At 38.1% G+C, this 27,528-nt stretch overlaps 1 protein-coding gene across 1 annotated transcript in view; it reads right to left on the bottom strand.

The window, feature by feature from the left end:
* Positions 1 to 4,275: 4,275 nt before the first annotated feature.
* vegfc (vascular endothelial growth factor c) overlaps positions 4,276 to 27,528 on the bottom strand; it is a 74,793-nt gene continuing 51,540 nt past the window's right edge. Inside the window, exons 4-7 of the mRNA XM_017439558.3 lie at positions 23,930 to 24,069; positions 15,692 to 15,834; positions 8,467 to 8,791; positions 4,276 to 5,428 (exon numbers count right to left, since the gene is read on the bottom strand). Coding sequence (XP_017295047.1) covers positions 5,320 to 5,428; positions 8,467 to 8,791; positions 15,692 to 15,834; positions 23,930 to 24,069 — 717 coding nt within the window. The 3' untranslated portion in view covers positions 4,276 to 5,319. The remainder of the gene's footprint in view (positions 5,429 to 8,466; positions 8,792 to 15,691; positions 15,835 to 23,929; positions 24,070 to 27,528) is intronic.

Here is a 27,528-nt window from a genome sequence, read left to right as displayed (position 1 = left end):
CTTCCACCTGTTCCCTGTTCTCATCACAGATCACAGTGTCATCTGCAAACATATTAGTCCACGGGGATTCCTGCCTGACCTGATCTTTTTGTCTGTTCATCATTAGAACAAACAAGAAGGGACTCAGATCTGATCCTTGATACAGCCCCACCTCCAAATTAAAGCTATCTATCACTTCTATTCTACCAGTCCAACATACTTCTCTGCCTTTCCAGATTTCCTCATACAACACCACAGCTCCTCCCTCAGCACCCTGTTGTATGCTTTTTCTAAATCTACAAAAACAGAATGAAGTTCTTTCTGCCCTTTTCTGTACTTCTCCATCATCATCCTCAAAGCAAGGATAGCCTCTGTGGTGCTCTTTCTTGGCATAGAACCATACTACTGCTCACAAGTTGTCACCTCTTGTCTAAGTCTAGCTTTCACAACTCTCAACCAGATTTTCATTGTGTGGCTCATCACCTAAATACCCCTGTAGTTGCTACAACTCTGTACATCACCCTTGTTCTTAAAAATTGGCATCAGCACACTTCTCCTCCATTCCTCAGTCGTTTTCTCAGTCTCAAAAATGCCATTGAATAAATAAGTCAAAAATCTCACTGCCATCCCTCCAAGACATTACCACGCCTCCACTGGTATGTCATCAGGTCCAACTGCCTTATCCTTTTTCATCCTTTTCAGAGTTTTCCAGACACCATCCTCATTATTTTTTTCCCACTTCCTGGTCCACAATTTCTATTGCCCCTTTTCCACCGACTCTAAAGGTTCCGGCTCCACTCTACTCGCCTTGCTATGCGTACGTTTCCACCTGCATTTTTTCAAGGCCAGTCCCTGCTTTTTTGGTCCCTGCTTTGCAGTAGGGCCAGCTGGGCCTGCCCTGCTTTCGTGGGTGGCACAAGCTTAGCTCCTGTTCACTCATTAGTTGTCGGTGTGGCCAGATGCAAGCATAAAGAGCGAACGGTAGGAATATAAACAACAGCGTTAGCTTACCCTGCAACGTTTATGCTGTCTGTCTCCCAGCTGAAGGTGCTGTAAAGCCTGAAATCTCCGGCGGATAACAGCTGTCCCACTCCGCGCAACAATCGCGGCATCCAGAGCATTTCTTCCACTGGGCCTCTCTTCCTGAAGTCTCAAGAGACTGAGAAACCTTAATCTAATTTGTGAAACTTCCATACAGGGCTATTTCAGTACTTTTTTTTGGTATCTGAATCACACTAGAACTGGTCCAGCTCCAAAACTACAACACCTAGACTCTTCAAACCTCTTCATCTGTTAATTTAAGACAAAGTAGGTGAAACAGTGAAAGCAATGAAAAACTTGCAAAGTTCAATGCCAACCAGAAAGGTGTGGATGAAACTCTTAAGGTAAGGCTTCCTTTAGGTAAGGGGGTTTTCAAATCTAGGCCTCCTGCAACTTTTAATTGTTCAATTTAATTTAGTTTATTTTTATAGCGCCAATTCACAACAAATGTGTCTTAAGGCACTTTACAAAAATCATTTTAATTCATTCATACATACATTCAAAGAGATGCTAGTTATCAAGCAGTACAGTAAGCCAAAATTAATTATTCAAAGTAGTTTACAAAGTTTCTTTCTAAGGAAACGCAGCAGATTGTATTGAGCCATTGACTTGCAGCATTCACACCTCCTGGACCAGAAATTAGCGGCAGCATGAAATCGCATGTATTCAAAGACATTAAAACAGAGTAAAGTCAGAAATAACATTCAGAAAGGTAGCTCAGTGGTAGAGTATGTGTATCATATGATAACTCTACAATCATTGATGCAGCTATCTGGGGTTCTGTTCCCTTGCCATTTACTGCATGCCATCCCCTTCAATTTCACCTGTTCTTCATGCTCACTGACTTGTGAAAAAAGGCCAGTAGAGCAACAAAAACATTTTTCTAAATAAATCTGTTGTTTAAAAGTCCACTGGTCAGAACAAAGATAGATAGAAATAAGTGAGGGGAAGCAGGGTCTGAAATAATGAAACATGTTAGTGTAAAGCAAAAGGAAAGGTTTGTAAATAATCTTTTTTAAAATATAAAGTAAATATTTGTATTTTTAGAAAACAGTTTTTAACATTACATTTTTGGATATAACGCTGGCATCCAGTTAGGCACTGGAAAACAAAAGCACTAATCAGGACTGAGGCAATGGAACAAATTGAGCATGGCCAAATGGAGGAGAGGTAAGAGAATTAAAGTGACTGAAGCAATATGAGCATCCAAAACTAATCATGTATAAACAGAACAAAACAGAAAAAGAATTCAAGTGATTCATAACTAAATGCCTTTTTTGCAGTGAGTGAGAGGAGTTTCTCATGCAACTACGAGCAGAAATAGAGATGTTTGAACCTCTAAAATCACAGAAAAGCGGTAAAATAAAAATGTTTACAAATTTGAAGTTTGGCATTTTTTATGGTTTTAACACACAACTGACTATTTTGACTTTTCTTTTTCATTCTACTCAAATTATTTAGCCAGTACTATTGTAGTTTTGGAGCTGGACCAGTTCTAGTGTGATTCAGATACCAAAAAAGTGCTGAAAATGTCCTGTATTGAATTTTCACAAATCACACACTTGGTTTTAAATGTTCTGCAATCAGTGCAGAATCATCTAGTCCCAGTTTGATATTTCCAGGTGCTGACATTTTTTAACTAGAGTAGATTAAAGATGCTGAAGGTAGTGAAAAATTAGAATCACCCTTTACCTGCAATCAGAAGCCAACTTCAGCTTTGTCTTGTTCCAGTAGTTCATTTCTCATCAGAATGTTCTTGTTACTTAACATTTATCATGGACATTGTTAATAAGGGTGAAGTCCAAGCTGGGATGGCATCATTTCGATGTCTCTAACTCATTGTGTACCTGACGTTACCACCAGGGTTCAAACCCTGAACCTCTGAGTTTACCACACCAAAGTCATGTGACCTAACCACTCTGCCCAGAACACCTAGCAGGATTAATGAACCAGCTGCTAATAAAAGGAACCCACCCTGAGTGGTTGCCTCAAGTTGGGGCAGTTTTAATCATGAAAACCCCAGAAAAGGGGACAAAGTGTTTCAGTCATTAGTCACCTCATCTACATGGATGACATCAAGCTGCCAAAAGTGAGCGAGACACTGACTCACTGATCCACCTCACCAGGATATACAGCAAGGATATTGGTATGTCATTCAGACTTCATAAGTGCAGCTGAACAGTGTCCAAGAAAGGCAAGGTGATCACAACTGAAGGAGATGAACTACCTTAAGGCAACATTGCAGATGTCCAGGGCAACTACAAGTTCCTTGGAATCTTGCAGACAAACGGTAACCAAGACGAGGCTGCAAGGAAGTAAGCCCAAACCAAGTAGATACAGAGAATATAGTAAGTCTTGAAGAACTAGCTGAATGGCAAGATTAAAGTTCAAGCCATCAACATTTATGCAGTTAGATGCAAGAAGGCCAGTTGTTTTAGTTTTTTAACTCTTTTTGGATTTACCATGCCCTGGATGACTGAGAATCTACACCAGTTTAATGTCAGATTGTTTTACAATGTCTATGTTTTAAAACAAAAATGAAAACAAATACAATCCCCTGAGAATGTGTCTCAGGAGGTTACAGGTTATATTCTAAGAAACAGAGTCCTTTCAAATTCTGTGATAGGTTGGTTCTTTTAGATATATGCTCACTGGCCACTTTAGTGGGTCCACCTGTTCAACTGTAAACACAAAAACCTAATCACCCAAAATGAATATTTTAGAAACTGCTGATCTACTGGGATGTTCATATACTACTATCTCTAGGGTTGAAAGAGAACAGTCCAAAAAAGAAATAACATCCAGTGAGTGGCATTTGTGTAGACAAAATTGCCTTGTTCTTGTCAGAGGTGTCTGGATATCAGACATAATGCTGCATTGTAGCTCTTTGAAAGTGAAATATGAAATATCCTCCTCTGTTTAAAGTAGGTTTCTCTCATTTGACATAGATGGCTTCCTTCACCCCCTTCTCAAACCATGTTATCTTGGTCCAAAACATGAACATTTTGTGTCCTTTACAATTGAGGTTTAGGTGCACAGCTGAGTCTTGTCCTGACAAACTGGCCCTCCTGTGTTAAGCCATGAATCTGTGGAGAAGCTATTTGGTTTCTCCAATATAGAGTTCTGGACATTCCTCGCTGCACTGAAATGCATACAGCACACAGTGGTGAGTTTAGGGTGGACCAGCCTCTGTCTGAGAGTCCTGTTGAGTTTGAAATGTACTGGGATATTGGCTTCAGGAGGGTTAAACCTTTCTTAACAAGTGTATATATATTCAGGAACAGTCTTTAAAAGGTTAAACAGTCTTTAAAAGGGTGATATGTGGCAATTTAACGTTTACATAAATGACAGGTCTCACAGTTTGCTTGGATTTTCAAGTCCCAAAGACCAGTCTGCAGCTGCAGCCTTAAAACACAACAAACTCAGATGCCTTCTTGTTTCTTTTTAAATTAATTTTAAGTAATTCATTTTATTGTATCATTTTAAAAAACGTGGTAATTGTGTACATTGTTTTTGATTTTTACAAGTTCAAGGTTAAACAGCTTAACTCTCCCGTGGTCTTCAGGTCAAATTGACCCAAAGGTGCTTCTCTACCGCTCCCTATCTCTCTTTCTTTTGAGGGCTTCAGGAGTGTTCAGACATGAATGAATCCTCTCTGGATGAACCCATCCCAAGGACCATTTGAAAAGCTGAAACCCTGAATTTCTGATTTTGTGCCATAACCATTCTTGTTGTTGTTGTTTTTTTTAGAAATCTTCTTCTTTGTATTTGGTACTTTAGCCATTAAATAATGATTTATTGTTACAACACACTAACTAGACTGAATGACAGAAAAATACATACCACATTCAGTACACTTTAATTTACAGAACTATCCTTTACGTAATAAAAAAATATTGCTCACAATGTCTTTTTATAAAAATACCGAAATGACCAAAAAAAACAAAGGTTAAAAATAGAATTTAATAAATTATATAATAATTTTCTGTCATCAGAATAATGAGCCATAACTAAAAATCAAACATTTTAAAACATTATTTACCAATATTTTAGACCAAAAGTCAGTTGTTGACTTTTTTTCATTGCTTTAAGTATTTCTTTCATCATTCATTCCCAAATGCAATGTCCTGATAAGTGAATCAGTGCATTTCTTCTCTTTAGGTTCCATATTTCCCATATCCAATCACAAGTGTCCCTGTGTTTATCAGGGCCCAGTCACTGAGCTTCCATCCTCTTTTGCCATCAACTAATGAAACTCTGCTCCTAATGTTCCTTCATTAGCAGCTCTTTAACCAGATGTTAATCCAGCTGGCGCCAGTGGGAGGGGACACAACGACACACCTCTTCGCTGAAGAAGAAACCTGCTTCGCATCTCCGTCTTCTTGCCTCACAAGGAGGCCTGACACAACTGCAAGTAAAAAAAAACATTAAAAATACAGGTTCAGCAGTCCTTGAAGGAGAGCATATCACCTCTCACATTTTATGACGAGAGTTTTAGACATGGATCACACACTTACAGCCATTTTGGTCAAACCTTGAAAAAAATGTTATGCTCGATCTTACGCAATAATGCAAGATCTTGTGCAATGTGTTAGCACTTGTTGGAGAGAACTCTCACCTATTACCACACCAAATTTTTGCTCAATATCTATAAAATTTACTGGTTTATAGCTATTATTGTGTTACTGTGTTTCCAAAGTTGGATGAACAATAATTAAAAAAACAAACTTGGAGAGTAGAGCAAGTAAAGACAAAAGCAGAGTGAGGAAATGTGATCAGTTTGTCCTCCAGCATTCAAAGTCTACAGCAGCACAACTAAGGGATTGCTCAGGAAACCCAAGTCAACACTAATTAAAGGACTTATAAAAAAGGAAAGTCTTATGTCTAGTCTTACAAGAAGACAGCATGTCAGCATCATGAACAGAAACTGGAAGTTAATTCCACAAGAAAAGAGCCTGAAAACAGAAAGCTCTGCCTTTTTTTTAATTTTAGAAACTCTAGGAACCACAAGTTAACCTGCAGTCTGAGAGCAAAGTGCTCTGTTGGAAAATATGGAACAATAAGATGGAGATTGGTTGTTGAGAGCTTTGTATGTTAGAAGTAAGACTTTAAATTCCATTCTGAATTTGACTGAATCTGGAGCTAATGGAGAGAAGCTAAAACTGGAGAAACATGGTCTCTCCTTTTAACTCTCATTAGAACTCTGGCAGCAGCATTTAGAATAAACTGAAGACTTTTTAAAGAATGTTTTAGACACACAGATAATAAAGAATTAGAACAGTTCAGCCTAAAAGTGCTTTCCGACTGCAGGTTTACTTGTAGTTCCTGGAGTTTCCAAAAGTAAAATGGAAGATAGAGCTTTCAGTTATCAGGCTCCTCTCTTGTGGAACCAACTTCCAGTTTCCGTCTGGAGGCTGACCCCCTGTCTACCTTTCGGACAAGACTTAACACTTTCATTTCTGATAAATTCTATAGACAGGATTGGCTTGGGTTTCCTGAGCTATCCCTTAGTTATGCTGCTGCAGGCTTAGACTGCCGAAGGACAAACTGACCAAATTTCATCCACCTGCTGCTGTCTTTACTTGCTCTTCTATAATTATTTCTAACATTAACATGTATTTTTCTTTGTCTTTCTTCCAGTAGAAACTACACCTGAACCAGTCATTCTGTTTGTCTGTGTCTATTTCCTGTCCTCTAACCCCAGCTGGTCAAATCAGGTGCCTCTCTTGTGGAAACAAATTCCAGTTTCTATCCATGAGGCTGACACCCTGTCTACTTTTAAGATTAGGCATTATTTATGAGAAGCCACAGCATCAAAAGCCATTAGACTGTATCACATCAAAAACTGTCATTCATCAACAGCTCATTGAATTATATAGATAATGAACATTTAGTTAATTTGATCCAAATTCTGGTCCACACAGTCCACATACTGCACAAGGAGCAAGCATGAAAGAGAAAGGACAAACTCATTTTAGACTGATGAGTGATTGCCACCACCTTATTGAGTGTTCATAATCAGTGTATGGTTCGTTCTTTGTTTTTTTCGTTTCAAAATAAAATTGCAAAAACAAGACAAGCATGTGTTTTTTTTTGTTTTTTCGTTTTTAAAACGAAATTAAAACGAAAGGTTTTATTTTGTTCTTCTTTTCCGTAGTAGCAGTTAAGTTTATTTTGAAAGTCATACAGGAAACACAGTATAATATAAGTAATGAAAAAAATGAAAATGGCGGTAATGTACACCTTCAGTTTCTTGCCAACCACTATTAAAATCCACAAGAAGAACTTTTTCAATTAGCACTTCAGAATCTACCAGTTTAAAAATGGATCCGTTTGTCTTATTTAGAGGGAATCGATGCATTTCATTGAGAGCTGATGATCTTACCGTCAAGATTTCTTTCATATTCCAAGGAAGTCATTAAATCAGTACATTACCGCCACCTGCTGGTAACTGAAAAAAAAAACAAAACATACCCCTTTTTTATTTTTGCAATTGCCGTTCTTCTAATTTCGTTTTAAAAACGAAAAAACAAAAAAACACATGCTTGTTTTGTTTTTGCAATTTTATTTTGAAACGAAAAAACCAAAGAACGAACCATACACGGATTGTTCATGGTGTCATAGGTTGGATGCCAGAATATTTGCCTGTGGTTACTTAGAGATGAAATACACAAGAATCCAGATGAACATGTATCCAAACATATAGGTTTGTAATCACATTTGTCCAAGTTGCAAATCTGAAAGATCTCTATGTCATATTCATAAATCACTCTGGAGCAGGGTCACAAAAGGTCAAATTTGCCAGGATGAATGGATGTGTGTATATGCGAGTGTGTTTCCTTCGTGTGAGGGTAGGAAATGGCGAAGTGACAGCTTTGAGAAGTCATTAGCACAGTTGGGTCTTACATTACACAGGGGGTGCAGGAACCACTTAGTGCTGCTTCACTAGTCCTTTCCTCTGGATATATGTCTAATTAACATTCTGAGTGTGTAAATGTATGTGTGTGTGGGAATGTTGGATGATGAAACCACTGATACACTAAAAGTGAAAATAAGGAATGTTACACATAATCAAAATGACACTGAAGTCATGATGTTAAAAAAATCATTTTTGACAATATTTTACTGTAACTTAGCAAAGAGGTGTAACATGAGTGTGCAAAAACACACTGATGAAAGATAGTTGTTTTGGACAGAGAGATGAATGCTCAATTTAATGGATGGACAAATGGATGATCAAACCTTCTCTCAGAATATCAATCATTGGTTCAGGACAGCAGTCATCTGTAAACAGGATGTAGAAAGTACTCAACCCCTTTAATTCTCTGCTGTTACCCCCTTAGTGACCTAAATAAGAAGTTCTACCACGAAAACATATGACTGTAATAACAAAACTCTCAAAGAAGAAATTACATCTCCCTCCTTACATCCTTACATCCTCCTTACCTGCAAGAGGCCTGGTGAAACCTTCTTCCTTTTAGAAAACACTTGTTTGGTGATTCATTACATTCACAGGAACACTTTGTCTTGTTGAGGGGCTGGTGCCTTGGGCATGTCTTATTACAAGTGCACTGACAGGTCTCCTTGTTGAATATATGATGGAGAGGACAGGACTGAGCAGGTAGAATAGTGCAAACACAATGGCAGGTGTTTCGATCTAGGTGTCGGTTCGGGCCACAGTCGTAAAATGGATTTGTGTGCCGACAGACACACTGACAGCTTTCCACATCTAGCTCTTTACCTGGACCACAAACATCTGATGAGAATATGTCTGCATGTGAAAGGAGATAGAAAGACAAGAATGAGATCTGCTGAAATAACTTTTACTTGTAATCCTTCTAAAAGTGAGGTAAGGCCTTATCAGTCTAGTAAATCAATATAACTGTATTCAAAACTGTAATGTATAACTTAAACTTGAATTAGAGCTTATAAAGTCTTACATACAAACTTACACCTTATATAGATCTGGATGATATCCTTTTTTGTGGGCATTTGTGTAACTGAAGAAGCCTTATTCAATGAAGTAAAAGTTAGAGTGTCAAGGGGAAAACATTAAAAGATTGTAAACTGTCATTACATTTACAACATACTCACATTGTGCAATATGTGAAACTGACACAAAGTTCATGTTTGTTACTTTTCACATGTACTAAAACAATTGTGAGGAGGTGTGGTGCGATGTGGCATCCATCTCAGACTACAGTGCCTTGAAACGGTTTTCATATGCCTAAAGTTTTTCACATTTTGTCATGTTACAATCACAAACTTCAATATATTTTATTGTAATTTTCTGTAATAGCCATGTAGGTGACAGCAAACATGTGGAAGAAGCTGATCTGCATTGAATAAACCAAAACTGAACTTTTTGGCTTAAATGCAAGGCAATAAGTGTGGTGTAAAACTAACACTGCACATCACCCTAAACACATCATCCCCAAGTTAGTGGCACGATCATGCTGAGGAGATGCTTTACTTCAGCACAGACAGGAAAGCTGATCAAAGTTGATGGGAAGATGGATGTAGCTAAATAAAGGGCACTCCTAGAAGAAAACCTGTTTGAGGCTGAAAAAGACGTGAGATGGGGCGAGGGTTCACCTTCCAGCAAGACAATGATAATAAACATCCAGCCAGAGCTACAATATTTTTTTTATTCATACTTTTTGAATCCCCAATCATACGTGGAGCAGAGGGCTGCTATCTAAACACCCAGCAGCTGGAGGGTTAAGGGCCTTGCTCAAAGGCTCACAGTGGGATTGACAAGGGCAGAGGAAAATGTGAACGGTACTTTTTTTTATCTGTTATTCATTATGTTAGTGGAGCCCTGATTTCCTGGCTTGCACACTGCTGACATGCTCTATGGTTTCCTGTCAGAAAACTTCTTGGAATTCATGTTTAAGTTTATGCCTATCAATTTTGGATTCGCTTTAAAAGGTTGATGCAGATGAACAGCTTTTGCTCATTTTAAGGGCAATATCTTTATAATTTTTAGGTTTAATAGAAAATTGGATAAAAAAAAATCTTCTTGAAACATGTAATATTAGGTACAATAACAACATTTGTTATTTTATAAAGAGAACCACAAACCTTTACCAACTTTTTTCAAAAAGTAAACTTTTGGGTAACCATTCATAAACTTGGCTGAATATAGCAAGCATTTAAAAAGAAAAAAAAGAATTCTATTGATTGAATCATCTAAAGAAGGAAATTAGACTTTGTTAACACAATATGGAGTGGGCATAATTTACATACATTTCAATCACCATTACTAGTGTCCTATCAAACCTCAGCCTAAGACTCATTTTATTTCTAATTTAGTGTCCGAGAATATCAGCAAGCCTCAAACTCTTTTTAATTCTTTGAACTCTCTGTTGAATCCTTAAGATTCCTTATGCCTGACTACTTCTGTTTTACTTTGTGAGAGATTCTTACAATTTTTTATTGATAAAGTTAATGCTGTCAAGTTTTCACCCTCACCTTGCACCCTTGACCTTGCTATACCTCCTGTTTCCTTAGCCTTTTTAGATTATTTTAAATCTATGTCTATCTCCCAAGTTTTTGAGATTGTGCAAAAGCTGAGACTTTCAGTCTGTCCTGGTGACAGTTTTCCTCCACAATTGTTAAAGGAGGTTTTTAGTGCTGTGGGTCCCTGGGTTTTAAATGATATTAATACCTCGCTTCCTCACCTCACCTCTTGTTTCCCAGCTGCTTTTAAACATGCTGTTGTCCAGCCTCTTCTTAAGAAGAGCAATTTGGATCCTACTGTTCTTTCAAACTTTAGGGCGATTTCAAAATTGCCCTTTCTTTCTAAACTATTAGAGAAAGTTGTTTTCATCCAGCTACAAGAGTACCTGCAGCTTCATGGTTTATATGAAAAGTTTCAGTCTGGTTTTAGGTCACGTCATAGCACTGAAACTGGTCTTCTCATTGTATGAAACGACTTGCTTACTCAGCTGTTTTAATTCTACTTGATCGTCTGTGTTTGACACAGAAGATCACACTATTTTATTATCAAGATTGGAGCATTCTGTTGGTGTTAAAGACATAGCCTTAAAATTTTTCAAAAGTCATCATCAAGTCATATCTGTCCAAAAGAAGCTTCTCCATCCAGTTAGGACAGTTTTCATCTTCAGCTACTCCTCTCAGATGTGGTGTACCACAAGGCTCCATTTTAGGTCCTATCTTGTTTTCCTTGTACTTGCTCCCTCTGTGCTCAATTTTCCATAAGTATAATTTTATTTCTATGCAGATAACATTCAAGTCCACCTTCCCTTAAATTCCTGTGGATCCCAGTCAGCAGAGAATCTGCTCAAGTGTTTGGAGGAGGTGAGAGTATGGATGGAGCTGAATTTTCTTTATTTAAATAACAAAAAGACAGAAGCTTTTTTATTTGGCAAATCCAACTTGCTAGTAGGATGCAACATGAAGCAACATGAAAAAACATTTCAAGGGCTTTATAGGGAGGATACTTCTTAATTTTATTAATTAGCCTCAGATGATAAAAGCTAGACTGGACTACTGCACTGACTTGTTTATTAAATTTAAAATCTGAGTCAAAGATCACCACAAAAGCCCTTGAGATGGTTATTCATGCTTTTATTACTTCTAGGATGGACTACTCCAGCTCCCTTTACACTAGGATTGACCAGTCTCTGTTATGCCGTCTTCAACTAATTCAAAATTCAGCTGCCTGTCTGTCAACTGGGACAAGACGAAATGAACATATCACCCCAATTTTGAATTCCCTCCCTTAGCTGCTCATTTCTTTTAGAATAGCTTTCAGATCTTGCTTTTAGTTTTTAACCCTAAAACAGGCAAGAGTGGAAAATAATTTGCAAAACATTATTTCCTATTATTACTTATGTCTTTAGGCCCTAAGAAAAATATTTAAACATCGAAAATATAAATATATTCAATATTTTGGATTTTATGAGTTGTGTCTCCCAGGATACGTTGCCCTATTAAGGTACAAATACAGCCAAAATGATAAACCTATTAATGTTCAATTTGATTATGGTAAATTGTACATTATTGTATTCTTAGGTCATTTACATCACATGTAGTACTTTCAAAGTTGATTTTATTCAGTTTTACCAATCCTGTTTAGTAATCTCATAACAAAGCATTCTCAACATTTCATGACAAATATATAGAACGGGTTGTGCACTGAAAGTTACATAAAAAACAAAAACAACACAGTAATGTTTTCTTAAACGATGCATACACAACTGAACACCCTGAGTAGGTTTTATGGGGCCAAGTTTTCCATAATGATGGTAACTCTATGAACAATGCCCCTCAGTCTATATTTCATTTTTTATGAAACGCTTGAAAGCAGTTGCACGGATTTTTCCCTGGGACGATGCACAGACGAACGCCACATTTTGTGCAGTAGATTGTTGTCTGTCCTTCGGGGCAAAGCCTGCACCTTCCCTTGTCTGTGAAAGTTGGGAAGTGATCTACTCGATCATGGCGGACATCAACCATGGGTCTTGGGGCCGTTGGCCTTTGTATGCATCTGTTGGGGCTGTGCACATTCTCCACCCCTCCCTTGGAAGATCTTCCCTTCTTCTTTCCACTGTGAATAAGGGCATCTGCAACCTCCAGCCTGAATTCCTTGAGCTTTTTGTGTTTTTGCACACCAATGCTTTTGGCATCACGGCGATACAGCAGCCATCCATTGGTGATGGCTATATCAGCCATTTGCCAAAAGAGGCACAGGTACCACCTATGGGATTTTGCAGGAGTGCGGTACAAGGCCACCATCATGTCAGCAAGGTCAACTCCTCCCATGTGAACATTGTACTGTGACACAATGTTTGGACATGGAACGGCAACTTTTCTTCTCTCCTCTCTGCAGAAACGTCTGACTTCTTTGAGAGGACTGATTGCAGCACAAGAGCTAGCTAAGGTGACAACTTTGTTGTCAGACCATTTTACAATTGCCACTTCTGCCTCATTATCCACCCTGTAGTCAAAACTGCCCCTCCCTTTCTTCAGCAGAACACGGTCATCCTCAAGTGTGCATCCTTTGAGCCTGTTCTTGCGGATGGTTCCCAGACTACGCAAACCAAGGGACTCTTTCAGGTGCACAATGAGTGGGAGAGAGGTGAAAAAATTGTCAAAGTAGACAACACACTCTGAAGGGTTCTTGATTGTCTTGCAGAGTTGAATGACAACATTGGCTCCAACTCCAAGTTCTTTGGCTGGACCTTGGCCTGGACCAAATGTGCTCTTTCCAGTGTATGTCAGGAAGTCATGCACTATCCCAGAAATGCCTGCTCGAACAAAGATCTTAAAGCCCCAATGGTGAGGTTTGCTTGGGAGATACTGTCGGAGAGACCCAGCCTTTGTTCCTTTGTAAGGGACCATCATTTCATCTATTGAGAACTTGTTCTCACTCTCAATTTCCAGACACTTCTTTCTTATGTGCTCCAGCACTGGTGTCACTTTGCAGAGCCGATCTTGGGTTGGGTGTGATGCCTGATTGTCTTGAAAGTGGATGAATCGAGAGAGGCATTTAAACCTTTTTACTGACATCACATTAGCTATTTTGGCATAGCGTGTGTCTTCTGCCCAATAATCATCCATGGATGGCATTTTCACCACTCCCATTATTAGCTTAATGCCAACAAATGACTTTATCTCATCTACAGTGGTATTAATGCTGGCTCCAATTAATTGACAGCTGTAAAGGTTTGTCTGTTCAGCAATATGTTGGAACAGATCATCATCAAAAAATTGGGCAAAGTAGCTATGTGGAGAAGACAGCTCATCAGGTGAGCTGAATTCACTGGCAGCTGCTGTTGACTGGTGCTCAAACCTTTTCTTACACCAGCTGTAAAAAACAGACAAATATATACATAAATACATAACTGTATTGTTATTTGTACAAAGTGCTATAATTAGCAAGTACGGACTAAATTTAGCTGGTTAGTGGCATGCTACTTTTAGTAAATATCACAACAATACAGAAGACTTGTGTTTTTTAACCTCACATCAACTACAAAATACATAAATTTGTATGGGTTGTGCATATAAATGTCCCTAAATCAAACTACTTTCACCTGAATTCCTTGGCTAGTTTGGACTTTGTACTGTGATCCATCTCTTCAACATCTTCATCAAAACTTTCATCCTCCTCATCAGAACTGCCTTCACTCACTGCCTCTATCTCATGCTGGTTGAAAATTACTTCCTGGTCTTCATCACTGTTTGACTCAGAGTCAGAAGAACTTGCAGGGATCTCTTCTATCATTCTCATTCCTGTGCTTTCCTTTCTTTTCCCATAAAAGGACCTAGCTGAGATGCCCTGCTTGATAAAAAAATTAAAGCAAAATACAGTTATACTGTTATAATGGTAACAGCTGTGCATGATAATATACAGTACTATTGAAATTATCAACATGCCTCACAGTTTAAAACAAAATTTTGAATAATGCACATTGATCAAATTTTTACCCCTAATCTGGCAACGTATCTCAGGGGATACATATATTTCAAAAGCTGCTAACTAACACCACAGATACAGTTGCAACATTTTTTTTTCAGCAGAATGTTAAGAAAAAAGTCCTAATTAATTTTAGCAAGTTATATTGATGTTTTATTAAAAATAAGCATGACTAATACATGATTACTTACCCCCAAGGAAGAAGGTTCTCCACCACTGGCAGCCATGATGTTTTCTGATCAGGCTGACGAAACGATGAAAGATAGCCTGAACCAAATCATGTGATCTAGATGCTAATACCAGACAAGACTTTTGATAAATGCTAACTTGATTAGTGAAAACCTCCCAGCACACCCTCTGCAGGATGTTAAAGAGAGTGTATCTCCTGGTGCACGTTGCCTGTTTAAGGGTTAAATGTCTAAATGGTTTGGCACCTTTTTATCTTTCCAAGCTTTTATATTCACACATTACCAGTAGATCTTTAGGATCTCAAACACAGAACCTTTTAGTTGTTCCCAGAACCCGGCTTGTTACCAGGGAAGACAGAGCCTTTTCAGCTGCAAGTCCTAGGCTCTGGAACAGTCTCCCTGTTTCTGTAAGGTCTGCTGGAGATTTGAATGAATTTAAATCTGTTTAAAAACTCATTTTCTCAATTGGCTTCTAACTCCGAAGAATATTAGACCAGCCCTTGTTTCTTTCATATTTTGGCAATTGTATTGTTTATAGTCAACTTTGTGTTTTACTTTTTTTTAGTTTGATTGACCAGTACAGCACTTCGGTTTTTAAACCACTTTACAAATAAATGAATGAATGAATGAATGAAACCTAACCTTCAATTAATCAGTTTTAGCTACTGCCAGCTGGACACTTTTTCAGTGCTTTGACCACCCATTTAAAATAGACCAGAAGATTTTTGAAAAAAACATTTTAGCAACTGTTTTTGAAGGCTTTTTATGTTTTGGTTCTACAATTAGTATAGTTTTGTAATTTTACCAAAATATTGTTTGTTTTTATTGTTTTTGATCATTTAAAAATAATAATGAAAAAATACTAAAAATAATTATTGATACATTAATACAATTTATTTATACAAAAATTCTAATTTTTGTGGCCTACAAGTGCTTTCAACTTGAGGATTCTGGCCCACAAGTCAAAATGTTTATACACCACTACTTTACAACATGGATAAATTGGTGATTGGTTGTAAAATGTGAAACCACTTACTGTGGTGATGTTGAGGGGGCCTTGGGAGGAGCAGTGGAGGGGGAGGGGAAATGTGTTGGAAACTGAAAGCCATGCTGATGCAACGACATTGCCTGATGCTCCAGGTCTGACCAGGAGGACACGTCCAGTTGGCTATTGGACACCTTCAGTAGAAAGACACAATAGGATGGCATGTCTGACATTTAAACACTCTCTGAAAGGAATGCCAATGAGAAACAAATGTGCCCATTAAGTGAGTTGCCACTGAGTCTACGACCAACAGAGATAACTAAACATTTTTTTGAAAATGATTTTACAGGTGTCTGAAGTTTGTTACAATATTTTCTCATCTCAGTTTTTTATCTATCACTGACAAAGTTTAATTTTCTAAGGCAGAATATTTCATTTCAATACTGTGGACCATCATTAATCCAGTCACTGGGGGGCCTTAGGCCAATGTAATCCCAGAACCAGTCTCATGTGTACAAAAACAGAAATACAGTGGTGAGATGAGCTGTAGAACTGACACATGGGTTCAAGGTGGAGGTGTGATCATCAAAGGTCAGAACTGAGACGCTTCTTGTTTGCTGTGGTGATGGACAGATTAGGTTAGGCAGGAGTCTCCATGTAAAGATGTTTAACATTGTGATTTGTAGTGAGAGAAAGGAGCATGTGGAAGAGAGGCTGGAGAGGTGGAAGTATGCTCTGCAGAGAAGAGGAATGAAAGTCAGTAGAAGAATGAGAGGAAGAGAAGGGTGGAACAGTGAAGCTGCAAGGAGTCAATGTATTGAAGGTGGATAAGTTTAAGAAACCTGGAGTTAACCATCCAAAACAACAAGCAGAACACAAGAGAGGTGAAGAAGAGAAAACAGACAGGAGTGGATAAAGACGAAGGGAGGGATTTGTGACAAAAGAAGAGTTGCAAGAGTGAAAGGGAAGGTTTACAAAATCCTTTACAATAATAGTTTACTATTGATGAATGATACGGTGTCAACAAACAAAACACAAGAGGCAGAGCTGAAGGTTTTCAGAATTTTTTTGGGAGGGGCCAAAATGGACAGGATTAGAAATGAGTAAAGGGTTTCCTCCAGAAAAGAGGCTAAGCCTGGTGGTAGGTGGCCAATCGCCGGCCGACCGTGATTTAGTAAAAAAAAAGATTAAAGTTGACAGGAAAGTTGAAAATATAGCTTTTTATTATATGATATTGTAAGATATTTGTGTCAAATATTTACACAACTACAATTTTACAAAAAGGCACTTTTGAAATACTTTTTTTAAACAAAAATACAATTAAAATAAATACAAATTGATTGCACCTAATTTGAATCCTAATTTAAGTCACTTTTATAAATAAATTAACATAAATGAAAATGTGCAAACAAAGCACCAACACACATCTCATGTCAAGGCCAATGAATAACAACAGAGAACTGAAAAAAACAGATGCTGTCTGTACTGTGCTTTTTGTGGCACAGGCTGCATGTTGGATCACTACATGGAACAACAAAACAAAGCATATTTAAAGCATATCATGGACCTGAGCGTGCGGTGGAGGCATTTATATTTGGTGCTTACATCTGAGCAGTATTCTCCGAAAAGACGGGGGCCGTACGCTATGTAACCAGTGGAAATGGTTGTCACATCAAAATGGCTGCACGTAATCAGGAGGAAGAACTGTTGTGTTTATGGCTGTGATACAGAGAGGATGTTTAACCTTAAAGCGTTCAGTTTGACTTTCATCGATTTATTTGCTTTAGTTGTGATTTGCCCATCATAGGACTAATATTTCTATAGACAATCCTTTTTATCGGCTTTTTATCTCCTTCCGTGAGTTTTGAACCATTTTATTATCTTTGTGATCTCTCATAGAGAGATCATATAAATGCTGATACCAGCTCCGCTAGAGCACCAAAACCGTCCATTTTGAATAAAGCGTGGCGCGCGTGGTCTGCACGAAGTTACAAAAGGTGTACGATCAGGCAATGCAACACTGTGCGGGACCTTCGCGGAGGGGCGGGGACAGCGCAATTGTGTCACTGTTGGCGAGCGCACCCTCGCGTGGTGATCAACGTGTCAAGTATAAATCTACCTGAAAGGTAGTGGTTTTGGGGGTGCGGGTGGAAAAAAATGTGTATAAAAAATGAGTGGAGCTTAGCCTGGCGGTGAAGGCAGCAAAGTCTGGCAGGCTGCCAGGCTTATAATACACAGGGGAAACCCTGTGAGTATATCAGAGGGACAGCTCAGGTTTGGAGACAAAGTGGTTAGGACGTACAGAGGAGGAACAGGAGGAAATGTATGGACTTATTGGACCAAGGACACTGAATGTGGAGCTGCCAGGGAGGAGGAAAAAGGAAGACCAGAGAGAAAGTTCTGAATTAAAAACTCTTCAGTTTTGAGTTGAGAAACTTGCCCAGATGGAAAGCGAAACATCTTCAACTACAGAATAAAAGTCTGTTTTGTTGTATTATTAGATTTTCCATGTACTGAATGACGATTAGTTAGCCTCTTAGTACCTTTAGTTTAGCATTATCATGTTTCAGTTTATGTTAGCTTATTTAACTTTATCATGATTTCATTTAGATTATCTTAGCTACTATTTTGACTATTCTTAGCTCATGTTTAGATATGTTTAGTTTCATGACTTTATTTAGATTATCTTATATTGCATTTAGATTGATGTTTTTACTTCTGTATCTCTATATTTGATTATGATGTTTTTATGATGTTTGATATGATGTTTTTATCGGTATTTGATTCTGTACCTGATTGTTGTTTCTGTGTTGTAAAGCACTGTGGATACCTTGTTTCTGGAAAGTGCTATATAAATAAATTTCACTTCACTTCACTTGACTCTTCTGCAATCGTCTGAGACATCTCTGCTACGACTTCACTTCCTCTTAAATGAGGCGTTCTCCTGAAACGGCCAAAAGCACAGGCATGCACAATTGATCTGCACATGGATCTTGCTCCTTCCTATCTATTGACCAATAGGAGAGGAGCTGTACCAAGAAGGCAGCCCTCTTCATTTGCATAATGAGGCAGAAATGCACATTTTAATGTAAAAAGGGGGGATGAGGAAATGTAAAAAGAACAAATGCTTGTATAAAGACAGGGAAAAACAAAATATATACATTTCTTGATGAAAACGCACGTGTAAGGAAAATAAAAAAAACAAAACAAAATTTATCTATTCTGCTCCATCAGTCTCAGCTGTTGTATATTTGGGCAAGACACTTCACCCACCTTGCCTACTGGTGGTGGTCAGAGGGCTCGGTGGCACCGGTGTGATGGCAGCCTCACTTCTGTTAGTCTGCCGCAGAGCAGATGTGGCTACAATATAGCTTACTGCCATCATTGTATGAATGGGCGAATGATTGTAATGTGAAGCACTTTGGGGTCCTTGGACTAGATAAAGCGCTATACAAGTGCAAGCCATTTACCATTTTATTTCTGCTTTTATTTTTAATTATGTCAGTTTTGGTCCTTCATAGACTTTAACATAGACTTGTATTTGTTATTATAAAGGTTGTGTTGGTTCACAAAAAGAATTAGCACATTAGCCCACAAAATCTGTCCTAATGGACTTATTTAGCCTGTTTAGCATCAATCTAAACAATGTTTTTGTGTCAGTGATCACACATTAACTGAAACATGTTGACCAGTAGAGAGTATTTTTTTTTTATTTCACTTCTTTGTGTTTTATTTTTCCTTGTCTCTTTAACCCTCTCAGGCTCAAATTAAGTTTAGTAACAGGAAAAATCAGATATGTTGTAATGGCATCTTGTAACATCTCTTTTTAGTCCTATTTTTACTATGTCAGGGTAAAACTAAAGACGCATTGCCTCTAGCTGTTCCTGCTAAGTAATGCATGTTTGAGAGATCAGTAGATTGTTGCAGGATTCTTATGTACTTTGGATTAACAAGATGGGCGGACATACTTTTCTGTTCCACTGTAAGATGTTCATACAACAAACCAACATAATAGGAAAATCTGAGAATGGAAATAAAACTTTCAATTAAAATTGATGAAAAAGACTAAAGGACTGTTACCAAAACAGGAAAACAATTGTGCAGGGACATACAGATAAATTACAAATATGTAAAAATAAAAGTTTCAAAAGGACATAAGTTTTCATTCAGGCTTGGGCATTAGTTTCAACAAATATAATAAATGTTTTACACATGAGTCAAGAGCTGACTTTTGGAACAGAACATATTTGTGTGACCACACAAATCACTGGAGACACTTCTGGTGGAACTGAATGTGATCCAACATGTCTAACCTTCAACTTAACGCTGTTCACAAACACCTCTTGTGTTAAGACAACCTTAACGAACCTTTTCAACCAACTCCGTTTTAATCCTAGTTCAAAGCCAGAGTCTACTTCCCACCAGCTGTTTTTCCAGTTCAACCACCAAATCACCAGTTCTAACCCTGAACAACCAGTGCTTCAAAATAGCAGCAAATCTGTACAGGGCCAGAGAAAAGAACCACCTTCATTAAAGGCTTGGTGGGTTATTGCATGAATCAAAAATTAATCAAAATATTTAAAACTGTTGCATCTGTGCAACATTTAGTCAGTTTGTTCACAATAAAACCACTGAGAAACAATCACATTACCTCTCATCTCACCAGTTGTGTTTGGAATGCTGTCGATGCATCACATAAAGCTCTCTTTACGGCTGAATTTATAAATGTTGTTATAAATTAGACTGGTGACAATAAGATATTTGTTTGCAGACTAACCAAAAAAATCTCAGTCTGTGTGGACAAGCTGACTCTGCACTGTGATCCTCTACAGGCAATCAAAATACATCAGAGCAAGGATTAAAGGCACAGTAGAGACTCCTGGAGACAACTGATGTTTTGTGATGATGTACTGGCAGCACAGCAATGCAGTAGTTAGTGCTGTTGCCTCACAGCAAGAAGGGCACAGGTTCAAAACCCAGCTGGAGCGATTCTGTGTGGAATTTAGTGTTGCGTCATTCATGAACGAATCTTTTGAGTGAACAAACTGAACCAAATCACTTTATTCACTGATTTGTTCCTTACTTAGTTCAGTTGAGAAAAAAATAATAATAAAAAAGAAAGAAAGAAGAAAAAAATAAAATAAGAAAAAATGTAAAAAAAAAAAAAAACTTAGTTCAGTTGAGTTCAGCAGGAGTGGAACTTCCGCGTTCTGTGACTCACTCATCACGTAAATCTAAATGACAGGGCGGCGTGCAGCGTGCGGGCGGGGAGGGACTGTTGTTGACACCTGAGCAAATGTGATTTGAGATTCATTCAAATATACTCCATGTATCACTCAGGGCACGTCCCACCGGGAGGAGGCCCCGGGGAAGACCCAGGACACGCTGGAGGGACTATGTTTCTCGGCTGGCCTGGGAACGCCTTGGGATTCCCCCGGAGGAGCTGGCCCAAGTGGCTGGGGAGAGGGAAGTCTGGGTCTCCCTGCTTAGGCTGCTACCCCCGCGACCTGACCCGGATAAGCGGAAGAAGATAGATGGATGGATGGATGGATGGATGGATGGATGGATGGATGGATGGATGGATGGATGGATGGATGGATGGATGCATTTCTTATTTTATTGTCCTTTGTATATGACTCTCAGCTGCCATCTCAGACTCTCAACTATCTAACTAATAAACTGCATGAACTGAAGGATTCAGTGAACAAATCTTTTGAAGGAATCATTCTAATGAACTGATTCTTGTGATTCAGTTCACTCAAAAGAGCTGTCGTTCCCATGGTCCTGCATGTGTCTGGGTATTCTGGTTTCCTTCCAAAAACATGCATTTTAGGTTAACTGTCAACTCTAAATTGTCATTATGTTTCCTTGTGACTGATTGGTGACCTGTTCATGGTGCACTCCAACTCTCCAGCACCTCCAATGACAGCTTCCCTTTAAACCTGCACAAAAAAATGGGTCAAAGAAAATGGATGGAAGGTGATGACTTTGTGGCCCAGGCTGGTGCCTTGTTTAGCACTGGTTTCACTAATTTACTACAGTATTTGATGATCACTGAATTGAAGCAAGATAGACGCAGTTTAAGAATTTTGGAAAAACAGAAATTGCCCCCCATCCCTACCCCTCCCTAAACTTTTAGCAATATAACAAACATAAAGCAAATCCACCATTTCTTTGGGCAAAACAATACATTTCTGCCTTTCAAAAATTATGTCCACCACCTCATCATTCTAACAGTGGTACGGTCCATCACTATAAGCATAAATACCTTCCAGTAAATCCAAACTCCAGAGCTTCTGCATCAGTATAGGGGAGTATCGGGAGACCTTGGTTCAGTTTCTTGGACCTCCTCTCATTTCCATTGACGGTTTAATGTATTATTTTTTTGCTGCTAGCCTAAATGAGTTTTTGTTAAAGTTCATTGTCAACAAATGACATGTCACAGGTTTTATATAATCCACTCTTTAAAAAAATGTTAACAGAAGTAAACTTTCCCCTGTTGGATTCATCAAGCCAACCTGCTGAGACTGCATATGGAAATACAGTATGAACTCTGGATTCAACTCTCCTAACACACCTTGAATGTGTAAAATTTTTCAAACTTTCATGGATCACCAAGTGCATGCAAGATCTATGATCAGCCACCCTCTATTATCCAGTGAGGCCTTTCCTACATGAGAGGAGACTGTAAATCCCAGGATGCAACAGAACTAGCCAATGAGGGTCTAATAATGGAGATGGAGACAGGCTCTGGAGAGTGAAGAGAATGAAGAGGAAAGGAAAAACATTGTACCTCTTTGATTTTTTTTTGTTTGTTTTGTTCTTTTTTTCCCCCTTTGCTTATCATGGCAGTAGGTTATATAAATCACAAGAGCAAATGCCTCTAATTATTACTCTATTATGGCACTTACATTATTAGTAGACACAGTTTGGTTTCTGTATTTTAATTTAATAATATGTAACTTTTAACCTTCATTCTTTTTTATGTTTTATTTTGCCTGCATTAACCTTTGATCAAGACTCCTGGGTTTCCTTTTGCAACCTTTGTAAGTTTCCTTTTAATTTTACTCTATTGGTTCTCTTACTGCTTCAAAGAGAAACACTCAAGCTGAGCTAACATGGGGTTTTAGGTAGTTTCCTTCCTGGGTTAGTCATTTCAGAGCCCCAGAGAGGAGAGACAGACAAGGCTCAGATTTCCCTGGACATGCATGTGTCTTAAAAGCAGCCTGCGTCTCCCTGGGGTCTCCAAATGTCCTACCGGCTACTCATGCAACAATTTGCAGTCTTCCTACCTCACTCTACTTCTGCTGGTCTTTTAATTAGAAAACTACTCATCTGGTAAACTTGCAGGTATTGTTACTTTGTGCGTGCTGACTGTTTAGATGGTTTTAGAAGGTGGAAGTGGAGTCAGATCTCTCAGGGATAGCAGAATAAATGACGTGAAATTGCTGGCTGATTTCGGTCAGTAGAGAAGGCTGATTAAAGGGATCTAAGCATTGCTTTCAGCACACAAGTAAATTTTCCACAATAATTGTCAGCCAACTTTAACAGTCACCAGAAACAAACTTTTAGTTCTCCGTTTAGATAGCCTTCAAAAAGATGCTACTCAGTACCAGTCAGAACAGTTTAACTCAACTCAACCCCAAAAAACTGAGCTGTAAATTTTAAATCCTGTTTGTTAGTGTGAGTTTTGTGTCCAAACTGCTTTCATACTGGCAAATAAAAACTGTAATTGCTGTTTTCGGAGAACACGAGCCAAGAAATCCATTACACACCACTTCCTCTGGTTCCTGATTCAGAACAAGTCATAAATCACAGCATGTCTGCTGTAGCTAGGCCCACAGAAAGATAATGGAAGTGTGACGTTAATCAAGAGTTAATGTAAAACGTATTTCCCTTAATACCCTCAACCCACCCTGTGTGCACAAATTTGACAGGAAGCCATAACAGAAACAAAAGATTTAAACAGCATGTGTTCTGAGGTATTTGTTGCCAGAATCAACACCTCTAATGAAAAAGGAAAGGGCTGTTAATATTATAAATGAACTGAGCAGATCTGAGACTGGGCTCACAACAAGAAGCAAAGATCAAATATGAAGGCAGTCAAGAGTCCAAATCAAATAAAAGAACAAATTGGTTTATAAATATAGTTAAAGAGATTAAGGTGAGTTTGCGGGTCAGATGAATATTAATTATGATGGTTAGGATAGTCTCCAACAAAAAGATCGGCTTTAGGTAACTTTCTCTCAAGTGATGGAAACACTTTATGTATGCCACAGTGATGCTTACTCAGGCAGGGCTCTTCTGATGATGCTGTGAACTTGTTTGTAGATGTCAAGTTTGGACAGACAGCTGCACTGGGTGTGGTTGGCCACACTGATGGTCACTGGTTTGGTGCCTTGTGTGATCGGCACAGTGATCTCAAACAGCTGCAGAGAGAATAACAAATCACAGGGAATAAGGTGCTAAATGCATAACATTTTTACTTTCACATTCGGCACAAAGCTTTCCCCTCTGAATACATTTACAGTAAAAAGTAATAATGAGTAAAAACCAAGTCCACTCTTGCTGCTTTCATAGGATTTAAGGCAAGGCAGGTTTATTTGTATATCACATTTTAGCAACAGGACAACTCGAAGTGCTTTACACATTTTGACAAAGTGCAAAAGAATAATAAAAACATACAGAAAGATAAAAATGTAAAATTACACACTCAAAGAAAACATTTTATAAAATAAAAAAGAAAAGCAAGCTCTGATTAAAAGCTGGAATTAAAGATAAAAGAATACAGAAACAGCATAAAATAATTATTTGCTTTATTCAAAGGCAGCAGTGAACAGGACAGTTTTCAAATTTGTTTTAAAGGAACTCACAGTCGGAGCGGTCTGGCACTTTTCTGGAAGTTTGACATATTTGGTGCATAAAAGCTGAATGCAGCTTCTGCATGTTTGGTTCTGCCTCTGGGGACAGAGAGCAGATTTAATCCAGGTGACCTCAGGGGTCTCCGAGGTTCATGGTGCAGCAGAAGATCACAGATGTATTTTAGAACCAAGCCGTTTAGTGCTTTGTAAACCAACAAGTTTTTTAAATTCAATTTTAAAAATGATGTAGAGCTGTGTATCATACATTACTTCATCTTCTTTTCTAAGATTTGAGCTAGAGGAAGATGTTGCACAGAAGAGGCCCCATAAGGAGTTTCATTAGCAGCCAAGTGCTGCTGATCAAATGCACTTTATTAATTGACCACATCAATGTGATCACCTATATAAAAGTAGGAGCTTTCTCTGATTGCTGCTCTGAAACATACAGGTGTATGTTAACCCTTTTGGTGCTGGTGTTATTCTAAGAAACTCATGTTTTAACAAGAAAACTTCAAAAGGCTGTAGCATGAAAATAATGCGAGATGGAAGGATAATTCAAATGACAGAAATACTGTATTTGGCTGAAAGCTGACCTAATTTGCATACAATTATGTTACTGATGACATCACTGTGTCATAACCACCTTGGATCAAACAACTTTCAGAGAACAATGGATTTTGAACATTTTTAGTTCTCTTTTGTTTTTTGTTGTAATCCTTTTCTAAACTCATAAACACAACTCTAAACAAAACATTCACCTTGGATGATTTTTTTTCTTTTTTTTCACATAAAAACGAAGCAAAAATCAGTAAATAAGAAGAACCGCAGGATTCTGTTCAGTTCTGCAGTTAAACTAATGAAGAGTTCTATCTCTATTAAGCCATGTATCCCCATAACTCTAAGTAGTGATGACTTCATGAGATTCATTACAATTAAAAAAATTTCAATTATAGAGAGAATTCACACCATCCGTCCTGCAGTTGCCATGATTCCCTGTCAGATGATGCAGCTTTAGAAGTGTCACTAGAACCTGATTTGTGTTTGGACTGTTTTTGTCTTGTCGAGCTTTCCAAATTGTTAAAAATAATAGCTTCATTCAAACCATCAACATGTCCGTTAGATCCCATCCCAACCAGACTGTTCAAAGACATGTGACGGAGACCAGAGGTTCCATCACTTATGAAATGTTATTATTGATATTATGTTATGTTTAACTGATTGGCAGACCAAATGTTTGTTGTCTTAGTTCTTTATTTCAGCTGTGCTTGATGTGTAGTTGAACATTCTTGCAGGCAGGGGGACTGGTCATCCTTCCTGTACAGGGAGAATGTGGGTAAAATGTTAATTTGTTTCCTAGGATTTCTGTTGGTTTAATTTAGGAGTTGAGCGATTATCTTGTTTGAAATGAGTACTTACTTTTCCTGGTGTGTCTCCTCAGCAGAGTGGAGCAGCAAATGGAGATGAATGTTCCAGGTGCTTAAAAGGTCCTGGAGCATATTATGTAAATTAGGAGGGGTAATGTTCTGAGAAGTTATGTTAAGTAAGATTTATTCTCTGACTGAGCTTAGATTTATTTAGTTGGAATGATTTGTATGTATGTAAATATTTATTGGTACCATTTATGGTTTTGGTGCTAGGTTTGTGTAAATACTGTTTATTTCTTGTGTTTTGATTACCCCTTTTCTTGGTCTGTCCGGTGAAATTCCTCAGGGTATAAAAGCCAGCTACTTGCTGTCACTGGTGTTGGCGCAAATGTGACCTGCAGTTCTCAAATAAATCCACCTCTGCTTCATTTTGTTGTGATGCCTCCTTTTAAACATTGAGCCTCTGCCAGTCGAAGTGACACCCTAATTAATATTCCACCCTTTGAATCTACTCAATCTGTCTGTAATGAATAGTTATGTACCACAGAGCTTTAAGGTTGCTGCAATTAAGACCTATATGCAATTCATCTAAAAAAAACTCTTTAGAAAATAGTTGCAAATCAATTATGTGAACATCTAGACAGAAATAATCTGTTTGAGCAGTTTCAGTCAGGATTTAGAGCTCATCATAGCCCACAAACAGCACTGTTGAAAGTTACTAATGATATTCTCCTGGCCTCAGGCAGTGGACTTGTGTCCTTACTTGTCCTCAGACAGTGGACTTGTGTCCTTACTTGACCTGTTAGATCTCAGTGCTACATTTGATACAACTGATCACAATATTCTATTACAGAGGCATTAACATGATATTGGAATTACAGGGACAGCTCTCTAAAATGCTTTAACTCATATTTATTTAACAGATCCCAGTTTGTTGTTAATAATGAATCTTCGTACACCAAAGTTTGTCATGGAGTTCCTCAGAGTTCAGTGCTTGTATCAATACTCTTTACTTTATATAAACTTCCATTAGGCAAAGTTATTAGACAGCATGGGATACATTTATATTGTTATGCTGAGAATACTCACTTATATTTATCTATAAAACCTGATAAATCCAATCAGTTACTTAGATTAAAAACATGTTTCAAAGACTTAAAAATCGGGATGACTCTTTTCTGCTTTTAAACTCAGACAACACAAAGGTGCTGTTTTTTGGACCTGAGCATCTTAGGAACAAACTTTGCAGCCTTTTCATTTCATCTGGTTGGCATTAATTTGGCCTCCAGTTCTAATGTAAAGAACCTTGGAGCTATTTTTGATCAGGATATGTATTTTGACCCCGACATTAAAAATGTTTCCAGGACCGCTTTCTTTCACCTGCGTAATATCACTAAAATTAGAAACATCTTGTCTTAAAATGATGCAGAAAAACTGGTCCATGCATTTATCACGTCTATGCTGGATTATTGTAATTCTTTATTTTCTGGGTGTCCAAAAAACTCTTTGAAAAGTCTTCAGTTGATCCAAAATGCTGCTGCCAGAATTCCAATGAGATTCAGAAGGAGAGATCATGTTTCTCCATGTTCAGATTCTCTCCATTGGCTCTCTGTCAAATTCAGAATAGAATTTAAAATCTTAGTCCTAACATACAATGCTCTCA

Source organism: Kryptolebias marmoratus, linkage group LG6 (assembly GCF_001649575.2).
Source record: "Kryptolebias marmoratus isolate JLee-2015 linkage group LG6, ASM164957v2, whole genome shotgun sequence".
Taxonomy (NCBI): domain Eukaryota; kingdom Metazoa; phylum Chordata; class Actinopteri; order Cyprinodontiformes; family Rivulidae; genus Kryptolebias; species Kryptolebias marmoratus.
This window is presented reverse-complemented; position numbering and strand designations above follow the sequence as displayed.